At 24.3% G+C, this 14,189-nt stretch overlaps 1 protein-coding gene across 1 annotated transcript in view; it reads left to right on the top strand.

Moving 5' to 3' along the window:
- Positions 1–14,189, top strand: part of LOC136977833 (suppressor of lurcher protein 1-like) — a 338,075-nt gene that overhangs the window by 156,703 nt on the left and 167,183 nt on the right. Inside the window, exon 8 of the mRNA XM_067273420.1 lies at positions 9,218–9,265. Coding sequence (XP_067129521.1) covers positions 9,218–9,265 — 48 coding nt within the window. The remainder of the gene's footprint in view (positions 1–9,217; positions 9,266–14,189) is intronic.

Genomic DNA, 14,189 nt, shown 5'->3' with positions numbered 1-14,189 from the left:
GTAACTGACAGACAAAGAGAATATTTAGAATTGTTAATAATAATAATAATAATGAAAAAGTATTAATGTTTATTAAAACGATTTTATAGTTTTGTCTCGTACGCTAATTATGATTGATTAGTTTTATCATGTAAATATCTTCATGAATATAACCAATAGAGTGTTATGTATTCATAGAGGCGTAACGCAGATAATGCATTGAATATCTCCAACATAATACGCATCATTTGTATATGACTTGCTTCTGATTAGCTTTGCATTAATCTATTATAAGTGTTACTAGCTTTAGTGTAATTAATTAATATCTGTTTATGAAAGTTTGTTTTATGGATAATTCTTTCTGTAGCAGTAAGATTTTTATAACAGCCTTAGGAAATTAATAAAGTTATAAAAATGATTTCTATCATTGAAGATCATAGAATCATAATTGTAGCCTTTAGATGACGATAAATGATAGTAGAGGGAGAGGGTAGTAAATAAGCAATCACAGTTCTAGGGCTACTTATCGAATTTCCTTTTACTTCTTCCTAACTATGGAGTTAGTGTCGAGTTTCCTTGCATCGAAAATATTAACATCATTTATAATAAGCTGTTATTAAATATTTAGAGCTACAGAATATTAAAGTATCTAATATTTCAAAGTTAAGATGAAAATTCACTTGGCTTTTTTATGACGAAAATTATATTGTTTGGCTTCAAACTTTGTAAAATATCAATCACTTTAACGAAAATTAAAAATATATATAATTAATTATAAAATAAATATTTTATTTATAAGACGTTTAAGACCAGAGAGAGATTATATTTCGGAGATGAAGTATCAGTCTATGTAACATATATCGTTATGGGTTACGTGACGTGACTTTTTGCAATGCTTCAAATTAATTCTTATAAGTCAGATAAATAAATGGATATTTTTTTTTCTTTTTTTTGAAAGTAGAAAATTCGAATTAACTCCTCAACACGAAAACCATAGTTATACTCTTCATTAATTGTTTGCTGATTAGATTATTCTAGATTAATATTTTTAGTAAGAGATTTATATATTAATATCTGACATTTCAACATTCACTAACCTATAATTTATAAAAAATATGACATAATTAATATATTTATAAAGTGATGTTTAACATAGTTCTTCCTCGAAATGTGTGTCTGTTCACGATAAAGCTGGATCGTGATGTCACGCTAGTACATTATCTATAATGGAGAATAATGTTGTTATTTTCAATTACATTTTCATGTCTATATTTGTGAATCGAAGCCTATCCCTTCTACGTTTCTATTTATTGTTAATGTTATTGCTTATTTTATTAATTTTTTTAAAAATAAAATATCTGCCATAATTCGAGGTAATCGATAGTGAAGTTTGGAATAGGAAATAGATCTTTACACGCACTAAATATATTTATTTATAAGTAAAATAAATCAATAAGTAAATAGAATAAATTGAGATTGAACTGCAATTTTCAAATTGCAGTCCTATAGATTCTCACTGTCTGTCTGTCCTTCGTTAATCACAGTAAGAGAGTTAGAGAGATGAAAACTAAGACTATATATTAAATCGTAGGAGTAGAAGACCCCGATTAACTATATAGAAAGTTCTGGAATAGAGAGAAAGTCACGTAATTTCAATTCAGAATATTCTTGAGTACGGAGCGAGATAGGTTTTCTGTTATTATCAGGAAAAATATGATGTACAGGGGCAAGGAACTACTAACAACGAGACCAGATAGGTATTGTGACGATTCCACAGTAAATAAATGCTCGTTACGATTTACAAAAATTTAATATTAAAAAAGAATATGTAAAATTATTATGAATAAATTAGATTGACGTTAAAATTACTTCATTATTTTCATTCGGGTTAAACGAGTTTCAAATTTAAATTCAATAAAGTTTAATGTAAACTTTTAGCAAGTAACATGACAGAAAATTAAATATTGAATTAGAAAATAATAATATAAGAATTTAAATCTTAAATTAAATCACGTTTAGTTATATTCATTTAAAGTAGCTTTAACATAATTAAACTTGTTAATAAATTACGCAGGATATAATTATAATAGGTTAAAATTAGAACAATTCATTAAAAGGAAATTTATTCGATAGATTTAAGTTAATTTTGTGAAATTTAAATTAATGCTATTTTTAAAATATCTTTAAACCAATTTAATCTTTATAATTCAAGTTCAGTTGTTGCGAGAAACGTTAAAGTGTTAATACACAGTATAATTAAAGAAAAAAGTAGTTTTATTATCCACAATGAACAACAGTAATGTTCTAATTATATAAAATTGCTATATAAAAACAAAATAAAAATACATAATTAATAAAATTCGATAAAAAATTATTCATGATAATGTTAAACTAAATACATAATGTAAACATTTTGTTTAATAGCATCGCCGAGAGTCTTCAAAAGGGGGCAAATCAATGGCATTTTATAGATTCATGAGGCCCGGGCGAATTTGAATTAGGGCCTCCATCTACAGTGTTTACTTTAGTAATTTTTCTTCGGGGAATTTTTTTGCAGAAATACTTATAAAGATTGGTTTGAGTCCTTCCCGTTAGTAGGGGCCCCAGGAAATTGCCCGTTTTGCCCACAGGATAAAGCCCCAGTGGCACGAATTGGGCACTTGTTCTCCCCTAGTATCGAGTAAAAAATTCCACAGAATTATTGTGAAAATGATTACAACCCCGACCATTAAAAACACCGAACAAATTAAAGAATTAAATCAACATTTATTGATGTAATCAAGCTTTGACCCCAGAATATTTTCTACGGATTGTCATGCTTAAGATCGGATTTATTCTTAAACTATAATATACGAGGCCAAATAATGAATTTCAAGGCGTTAAGCTCTAAACTGTACTATTGTAGCGTGAGGTCCTAAGCAATAATTTGTTTATCTTATACGTAAGCCCGCTTCTGTATTAAACGTAGCATGCTTGCACATAGTTTAGCATGTTAATGCTTAAATCGCCATATCCGTTAAGACATTAAAACTTATAAATTAAATTTTAATTAAAGATTAATTTACTAAAAATAACTCCATAAACATGCAATTACGTAATATAGTATAATTATATAATTACTTAATCCTTCTTATAAAATTAATGATAAATAAGTATATTTTTATATTTTAATTTTATATATAAAAATAAATATGACTAAATTAAATTACGTTTATACACTATTTAAAATAAACACGAGCAATTTATGGATGCAATTTTTAACCATATCTTAATTTAAAAATCACGTTATTTCCGGTTTGGACCGGAAGTTCGTCCCTAAGCTTTCCATATCTGTTCTCAATTTTCGTCTATCTAACTCCGTTCTCGAGATTAACGAAGGACAGACACACATACAGACGACAGTGGAAATGTACACGTCTGCATTTGAACAGTATTCCAGCCTAATAATTATTATTTTATGCTATAAAATTACAGAATATGTTATTTATTATTTCATAAGAGGGAAGAAATGCAGATAAACTTTATATTTTCTACATTCAATTTAATAATTCGAAGACGATAGTTTTAATAATTTTAAGGCCTTAATATTTTACATAAAAGAGTTAATTTTATATTATGTTATAAAGATACAGTTTATATTAATTTACAGAATAACAAAACGATATTCTATTAAATTTTAAATGAATTATATACGATGGCGATCACAGCCAAGTAAGCTTACATATATATATAAATCAGGCATTTAAATTAATTAGCGATGTATATTGTTATAAATTTAAGAATTTTTGACAGACTAATTAAGTGCTTAGCATAAGATTAAACGCATTTCACAAGTAACCGATTGAGTAAACAAGACTTTGCATATTGACATTTAAAAATGTTGAAGTTTCTATTCCACTAAGTGTTCTGAGTAAACAGCTTAACTGTTAAATACTGCACAAGCATATAAGTAATTGAATTTACATACCACAGGCTACTTAAAATAAATAATAAATATATTTTTTTCGTGTACTAATATAAAGCAGTAGTCGCATACAAATAAGTAAAATTTAAATTCGATACGATATCACATTATTAAAATCATATTTTTAATCGGAAGTAAAATGTCATACGTGTCAAATTTTACATTTTAGGAATGCTTTAAGTGATGTTTAAATTACAAAACTGTTGTTATTAATCTGAAGAGATTTATGTCCTGTGATGTTATATCTTCATGGGACTCAGGCATATTTGAATTAGGGGAGGCTCCATGTACAGTGTTAACTTCAGATATTTTTCTTCGGGGTAATTTCTTTTTTTGGAAAATATTTTTTTGTTTTTTATGAAAGATTGTTTTGGGGCCCCTGTTGGTGGGGCCTCAGGCAATTTGTCCTTTTTTCCATAGAATGACGTGCCATTATTTGTAGTAGTTCTTATTTACAGTATACAATACTGTATAGGTGGTGTACGAAACCGTAAAATACTGTAAAGTTTATATACAAAATTATATATAAAACTAAATTATGTAGTTTATTTGCGTAATTTTGCTCAGTTTTGTATACGACGAAACTATAAAACTATACGCAAAATGAGTACAAAAGTATACAAAATTTATAACAGATACATTCACATAACATTAATTTCTTCCAAAAATCGTAAATTTTAAAGTTTAAAAGTACTTAAATGCTAATTAAATAGTATCCAACGTAAAACTAATACTTTATTATACATTTACTTAATTATCTACTATGGAAAATTATCTAAAAAGAATTAATAATTAATTGTTATATAATTAACTTTATTTTCTATTTTATAATAATATTAAGGATATATATATATATATATATATTACAAATGTTAACTTTTAATCTGGAGAAGAATGCTGGTACGTTGTCTAAACTCGTGTTAAACTGTAAACACGTGTTTAATTTTTTAGGAAAATGTGCTTTTTTTAAGGATATGTGTTTAGGTTCAAATTTATTGGAATTAGTAATTACTGAGATAATTAGATATGATATTTAATTCTGGCTAAGTGAGGTGATGCATAGCGCAATAAGCGAAGTTGACGTATGAAGTAATAAAGATTCTTCTCAAATATTACCTGCCGTAAAAGAGAGTTAAGTTTCTTCCAAATGGATGATTTTCTATTCGGTTCTTATTATAAACGAAATGAAATTTTTTAAAGAAAGTTTTCTGGAGAAGTTTATGTTATTCTAAATTACATTCTTCTATTAAATTAATTAATATAAAAAAGTATTATTAGAATGCAATCTATTAATAAAAATATTGCATGTAATTATGAAGGGTCATATACATTATTGCATTTTTGTTTTTTTTTTTTCTTAACTTATTAACGATTTTAAAGAAGAAATGTTTATATAGAAACGTTAATTTGTATCTGATCCGTGTAATATCTGCTCATTTTTTGAAGGAAGAGATAAAGGGACTTTTCCAAATGACGAGTTTTTGTTTAATTGGATTTCGGATTGAAGATTCTAGATTCAATTGTATTTTACGATTTAAAAGCTTAAAAATTGTGATTGAAGAATGCTTAAAAAAAGTTTTTGGATTTAAATATGTTCTTCCTTAATTTAACTGGAATCTTTAACATTCTTAGTCATTTAAAGCTATTTTGATTACGGTGAAAGAACTCACATAATTTAAGTGTATTTTTTTATTATTATTACTAAAAAAATAGTGTAAATTAATCATGTAAAATTAATATTAAAATAACAACGCAATTTTATTTAAAAAAGCAAAAAAATATTGCCTTTAATATGATTAATTTACTGTCATTCAAATTGATGATTTATAAAGTTGATTATCCAAACAAAATAAATTAGAATTACCCTTGCATTATTTTCTAATCGTTCGTAGAAGAATAATGGAAATCTAACTTTTTATAAATTAGAATTTATATTATATTTAGAAAATACATCTTTTTTTAAAAACATATTCCATAAAAATAATTTATTATACCTTTAAATATTACTAAAACTGTTACTGACTCGAAGAAGTACAGTACCATCAAGTCAATAATATTTTTATTAATAAATTTTTACAATTTCATGAATTTATTCTACAAGTATTTATTCTTCGTAAGATGTTCTCGTTAAGTGATACGTAATCAATGTCCATAATACAGAGAATAAGAGATAAGACGTGGCTCGGGGCAGTCACAAATGTAGAGAGAGAGTCCCATTCTTTTCTGAAAGCCATAACATATAATAAAATCAATAAAACAAACAAAAATAAATTTACATAAAAATATCAGATGCTGGAAGTTCCTCTGAGTTACCACCAGAGACGAATAACACTACTGACCCTCTTCTATCTGGATCTGTTCATACGTACGTATAAAGATATTAAATATACTGAAATTTCTGAACAACTGTCACAGAAGTGGCCGTGGTTTGAAGGTTATTTTGTATACATCTTTCTTAATTCCTGAAAAAGGTCACTGTTTAAAGATGGCCTTCATTGCAGGTTTGGTTGTATTTGTTAGAATACATATGGTATTGTAATGAATATATATATATATATATATATATATATATATATATATATATAGGGGTCATGATAAGTGAATCGCTTCATTAGAAGCGAATGAATTATAAGTAACATCATGCAACTGTTCTAAACTGGAATCAAGCATTAAAAAAATATTTTAATATACAGAAGCTCGAGATTATGTAATAATAAAATTTTAAGATTTAATAATGCTAAAGAATTTAAAATTACGAAGCAGGTCAGAAGTTTATCAATTAAAATATTCCATTAAAACTTTACAATTTTATTACAATTAAAACTTTAACTTAGTTATAATTGTATCAGAAATTTGATTATAAATTTTTTAAAAAATTTAATAAAATGAAAATAATTGGAAGTCGTATGTTTAAATTAATATAACTGTAAATTCTCACTAATTACTTTTCTAACTTGATGATAATAGTTTAAATTGGGGGTTCCCAACCTGCTGGCTAGTGTTTCCCCTTCTCCCTTCTCGCTAGGGATCAATAAATTTTGGAGTCGACGGTCAAATTATATTTTTAAATATAATAAAATAATAGTAATAATCTTACTTTGCATAAGTACAGAAAGAATTCATCGAATTAAGTTTAATTTTCGAAAGGATATACAAGGAAAATAGGGTAAAAACCCTCAGTTTAAAGTATTTATTAATTAAATAATAATAATAATAATAAATTAATTAAAAAATCAAGTAATAACACTAATAAACGAGAATAAAAATGATAAATTAATAATCTTTTTTTACTTTATAAGGGTATATAGATTCAATGATCAGATAATAATTTTTATATAAAATTATTATATTATTTTTAAAACTGTTAAAAAAATATTATTTATTCACTTAATTATATAAAATTTCTGATAGGTTTTGACTAGAAATATAAATAATAAGGTTTTTTTTTAATTATTTTTTTAATATTTATATCTGTAAACATAAATATATTTCTCGAAGTAATTTATTAACGATTATTTACATCTATGTTCAAGGGAATCGTTTTATATATTAGTAGGTAACGCTTTCTCACTTGACTAATCCTACATAGAATTAAGTCACCATTGGTAATTATCTGTAGTATCATTAAATAAAACGAAACTCTAAAATTTGATGATAATGCGATATCATTTATTTTCCAATTATGACGAAACGAGATTGGAAATTACACTCTAATTATCATCGAGTTGAAGATGGGATGATTCCCCATAGAAATTAATTATAAGAATTTTAAGAGTGAAAAAAAGAGAGGAATATTTTAAAAATTAATACGAGCCGTATTTTTAAATATTTTTTTTAAAGATTTAATATGTTATACCAGCGATTTTCAACTTGTAATTCGAAGACCCTGTAAGCACGTATTATATATAATACATATTAAGGAATTTGCACGAATTCAAAGAATAATTTTGATAATTGTTTATATTACAACCAACAATCGTAAACATAATAAAACAAAATGTACTAAGAATATGTAATATATACATTTTATTATTGTGGATGAACATACTAGAGGAATAATACATCAGGGATTCAAGGCTTTCTAAAGCTTTCTTATAGAAAATATTCCTCCTATCGTAGGGATTTATAATGTTTTTAACTTCTAAAATGGTCCACTAAATTAAAAAAGCACTAGGAATTGCTGTGTTAAGCAGTTTTTCTCAAGCAATGTATGGCGATTTTCTGAGAGATCTTAAATTATTCATGTCGATGTTACGATTTTTTTTTATAAATATAACCATTAAAAATAATAAAACATTATAAAATATTTAAATATAATAAACGTTAATTATTTTTTATAAACATTGTTAAATATATTAATTACTAAAAATATTTTTTTAAAAATTCGTTGTAAAGAGCATCGCCATTTTTCTGAGAACTGGAAAAATTTAAAATTTATATTATTTTCTTTCAAAAATATAGAAAGGATTCATTGATTATTAAAGTGTAATTCGTTGTATTGTACTGTAAATATATTTAGAACTACGACAGTATAATAAAGTAAATGGAAGCTATCTTAAAAATTCTTATATAACTTATTCAATTTTGAGATTACTACATTATTTTACAATGTATTTGAAAATGTCAAATATATAAATGATTTTTCATGATTAAAATCGCAATATTTTCTAATAATTTATTTATTTTTTTATTTAAAAAATAATAATCATAATAAAATTGTTCGAAATTTATTGTAATTTTAATTTACTGAAGATGAAGAGAAAGAGAAAGGGAGGGAGAGAGAGAGAGATAAGTAGGAAAAAAAGTAATCAAAAATACTGTTTATCTTAACTTTTTTCTAAAAAGAAACAATTCATTTTCTAGCAAAATAAGTGATGATTTTTATTATTTTCCTCATTTGATTATAAATGTATATTTTTTTAAATAAAAATTACGTAGAAGCATTTATTTTATTCCATTTATTTTAAACGTATTTAAATTGTATAAAAATATAAAAAATTAAAATAATTACAATTAGAGTTACAATATTTAATTAAAATTATACAGTTTTCAATAATATAAAGTTGTAATTTTATTACAATAATTGTAAATCTTATATATTTTTTAAATATAGTTATAAAATGTCGACTCGTAAAATAACAATATATATATATATATATATATATATAATATATAATTAGCTTTTTTATTGCTTTATTTACGTATTATTTTATATGAAAAAGTAAATATATTTAAATTTAAATGATTATTTTCATATTTTTATTCGTTTAATAGAACCAGAAAATAATGGAAACAAATTATTAACAACTACAGAACAGCCATGTAAGTATTTATTCGTATTTTATATACTTTTTTATAATAATTATAACGATGATAATAATAATACTCACTGATATAATCTGTGAGAAGTCTGAAAATAATTAATTACATTAAATTGATGATAATAGATTATCTTAAATGGAAATATATGGCATAATATCTATTGAAGAATTTAATTTACATTAATTAAAAAAAATACAATTATAAAAAATTAATCACTAATTTTGCGACTTACCAGTGATCCAATATGGCCGCTATCGATTTTCTATCAATTTACACCTTTTAGTAGAAATTGAACGTGGCGACATCTCTTATTGCATTCCGAAATTAATTTTAATTTTAAATATTAATAATTACAAATATATTAATATATAAATGTATAAAATAAATTAATAAGTTTAAAAAAAAGTTTATCAATAAAATAAAATAATATTTTTAAAGAAATTTTTACGTTTTAAACCACGCAAATATTAATTATTTACAAAATTTTAGTATTATAAAAGAAAATTCTGAAAGTTTTAATTAGGAAAACTATAAAATGTTTTTTTTTTATATTTACTTACTTAATGCAATTTATTCGAGAATGCATTAAAAGATAAATCAATAAAAGAAACTATTACACATTAATTTTAAGTTTATTAAAAGCATCTTAATGACAAAAGGAGTTTGAAGAGACATTTCTTGTGACATTGATTGCATACCAAAATGGTTTCCTTAACAGCAATATCGCGTGATCTTTTCTCCAAAACATCAAGACCCAACTTTATTCCTCATCGAATCTCGTTATTTTCTCGTGTAAAATGAGATATGCTGCCATAATGAAGTAACTTAACTCCACCAAAATCGAACGAAATAAAAGACAAACAATACAGTTGATTGAGTTCAGTTCGTCGCTTCAATTCAATGCTTTTCTCAACTTTAATTCCAATGAAATTAGTTTTATTTTTGTTTAAGTTTCTAATGTTTGGATAATACATTTATCACAGTTTATATATATTATATATATATATATATAGTAAACTTTTAATAAGTTGGATAGTAAATTACTAACTGTATGTACAGTACATACGTCCGTTGAAATATTATAGAATTTTACTTGAAAATATCCCTCAAACTTTCATCGATAAGAAGTGAATCTGACATTATGAATAGTGCATAAGATTTTCACGTCAAAAAGGAATAGTTTTCCAAGCATTCAAATGCAAAACTGGATAGTAAATCTTAGTTTGCTTTCCAAACACATTTGTTTGCATTACAGATGACATTGCAGATTTAGTACTGAAGCTACCGCTTTATAATCACAAAAGTAACTTTTTAAATGGATTTAGTGTGTAAATAATGTGTGAAATAATATATTCCATATTTAATGCATTCATTTTAATCAATTTTAATCACGTCATAATTCAAGTTAAAAATTACTTTCTTTAATAATGTCGATGCTTGAAATGATACTTTTAAACAAATGCTGTTTTATTATATATTTTATGACAATTTTCCTTATAAATTATTAAGTATTTATTTATTATTTATACACATTTTTTACTGAAATTGCCAATTGAATCTTTCGTGGTTAAGCTTTCTTTGTACGTTTCACTCGTGAAGTTTCCGTTATCTTTGTTAATCCATGATAAAAGAATGTAACTTTAATGATGAAAATATCGCAGAAATTACAATTTTTCTTAATTGTTCGAGTGTATCTTTTTTGTTTTATAGATTAAAAACCTTTACTTTATATCGAGAGATGGCAGCACAGCTTTATTCGTTATATCGATCCTCTTGCAATAGACTTAATATAAGGTTGTTGATAATGTTAATGCTTTGAAAAGATTTATTATAAGTGCTTATTTATAGATAATATTTTAATGCTGATATATATATATATTAAAGAAAATTAATTTTAAATACCTTACTCCAATTCGGTAATTGGGAGTGGGATTTATTCTAACGGGAAACTTATGGTACTGACGCGATTAACAAGTGAGCGAAATTTTAATTATGTGAAAATAAAGCGTGAAATTGCTACCATTCTAACAGCTTTAAACTTTGTAGCCTTTGCTAGATTACCAAACTTGGCATTTATACTGTCACATTGTTTCATTTCACACCTGAATATTCAATTCTGTTGCATGGAAAGCGGCATACCTTGTTATCTATGTCAAGTGAAATTATAACATAATAATGTAATCAATCGCTTGTAAATTTTACGATATAAATCCTCAAATACTTGGTTTATTTACCTTTTTAATTATATTTTCATTATGAAATTCTATTACAAGTACGCTTATATATTTATAAAATGACACGCTTACATATAGGCTTTATTATATTATCTGATAAAATGAATTGAATACTCTAATTTCTTGTTTAGAACAGTGAAATGATGTCTTTCTCTTGACTTCTGATCTGATTCTGTTTAGATTAAAATCGGAAAGAATAAGTTACGTGTAGATAAAATTGTACAGCCAACAATTTTTTGAAATATGAGTAGATTACCACAAAGCAATCCAGATAAAATCCATTAGGTAAGTATAGAAGATTACTATCGAAAGAATTCTGGTAAAGGTAATCTTACAAAAAGACTATTACGTTTATAAGTGTCGATCAATTCGATGTTGAACCGTCTTTTTTTACGGTATTTTATTTAGAAAAAAATATATGTACTACAATGTTTATCTCTACCGAACGTACGCAAGAAAACATGGAAAAAATTCAAAATATGATCTCATTTTACATAATTTTCATTTATATAATTAATAAAAATTATTATTTTAATCAATTCCTTTAAGGTATTTTACATTATTTCGCCATTTTAACTAAAGAAATTTCATAATCCTCAACTCTGTAATAAAACCAAGAGTAAGTTTGGAACTTCGCAATGTCACTTACAAAGTTTTCTCTCGAGATGTCATATATCAGGGATGTCAAATGAAAAATAAAAGACAACGTACTGTGCTCAAACAACAGTCCCTCTACAAGAAAAAGTATATATTAATAAAAATAACTTACGAGCAATAATTCATTTTCCCCCCTTAAAATATATAGACTCCTGAACTATGTTGTAGCTGCTATCGTTATTAATTATTCGCCTGGAGTTTGATATTAAAATATATATATTTTTAAATAAATTATTATGATTTATAACTATTATATGCATGTATGTAGGCCTATATTTAAATATTTATAATTTTTTTTTATATAAAATAGATTTTATTCGGTTCTTAACTACTATGCGCTCAACAATTTTCCAAATGTATAAATGTATTATTGAAAATGTTTTCATAAAATTGTTTTTCCCCCTTTTTTCTTTAGTAAAAAAATAAATTATTTTAAAAATAACTGTTGTTTTCGATTGAAAAGTATATTTGTTTTCTCTTCTTATTTTCTTCTCCTTTTACATTTTTTTTCAAATTTATAATATATATATAATAAATTTATAAAGAAAAAAAATTCAAATATAAAAAATACAATTCGTTTTTATTTAAAATACAAAGAAAATTTTTAAAAAAATAATTCTACAGCTAAAAAAATTGAAATGTCGTTTATTTTAAATAATTTAAAACTTTTCTGAAGTATTTTTTTTTAATTAAATTTTTTGCAGCAGTTTTAAATATAAAACAACTTTTTAAAGTCAAAGTATAAATTGTTTATAATATTTTTATACGAAATTTAATTTTATATTTTATGATTAAATTCAAAAAAATCACCTTACAAGTCATCGATGATGAATACAAAATTTATTTTCGCGCATAATTTTATAAGAAATATTTTAAAAAAAATCAAATTATATGAAAATATACAAAAAAATCTTCAACTTCATAAATTAAATTATTAATATTTTATCGTATAATTTAACATACATTATGTAATAATTAATTTAATTAATATTAATTACTTCGTATAATATTATTAAGCTTTATAAGAAATTAATATAAATACCGGTGTGTATATTTTTAAAGAGTACGTCTGTATCGCTATCGTCAGTAACAAAAATTATTTAAATATTAAATTCTATCCAATATATATATATATATATATATATTTTAATCTTATCTCTTGTATTGTTTAGATCAGCCATTTTGTATTTTTATTTTCTATTTAATGGCTTCTATCTGTTATCCGAATATCTTCCATGGAAAGAAATTCTTTGCTATTTGTTTCCGTTATGGTGATGCACTTTTATTTTAATGCATCAGGTGATTTGAAATATATAGTAACTCATTTTTCTCTTTCTACTTTATGTTTATTTTATTCCCTTTTTCACTGATAAAACTGCGCTGCATTTTCTCAAAAAATTTATCTATTCTTATATATAAATTATTTCTTATCCAAATAATATCAATAGTTTCATATATAATTTATATAATCTGATGATAATAAGAAGTAATTTTATCTCGTACATTCGGATTTATAACTTAGTTAAATTGATTTTTTTTTATCTGTATAAATGTACTAATTTATTTACTATTTAAAACATTGAAAACTTAACGGAATATTTCGTGAATTTGTTTCATGTATAGAAGCTTGTTCAAACTATTTTTAGATTGTTATATGCGTTAGGAATTGCGTGTGATTGGAAGAGAGCAAATAGCCAAGTTTTTTTACGATGTTCTTCTATCACGTAAACTTTAATACGTCAAAAAATTGAAGCTAAAAGATTATAAAAATTTATTTTCATTTATACTTATAAGATATTAATTTAAAAGGTCCCTTTACAGTTGGGAAATTAGTAGAAGTGCTTAAATTTGTAATGGATTTAATGATTTATACGGTTGATGTATTAGATTATAGAAAACTCAATTAAGGGTTTAGTTCTATAACTTCTTTGTAATTAAGGATATGAAGAAGATATGCATATAGAAAAGAGATGCATGTAGTGAAATTTAAGTTAGGCTTTTCAATGGAGAAATGAATAGAAAATTAAGAAAAA

This window comes from Centruroides vittatus, unplaced genomic scaffold, assembly GCF_030686945.1.
Source record: "Centruroides vittatus isolate TY-2023 unplaced genomic scaffold, ASM3068694v2 contig_476, whole genome shotgun sequence".
NCBI classification, from domain to species: Eukaryota; Metazoa; Arthropoda; class Arachnida; order Scorpiones; family Buthidae; genus Centruroides; species Centruroides vittatus.
The sequence above is the reverse complement of the archived record's forward strand: the minus strand, read 5'-3'. Positions and strand labels throughout refer to the sequence as shown.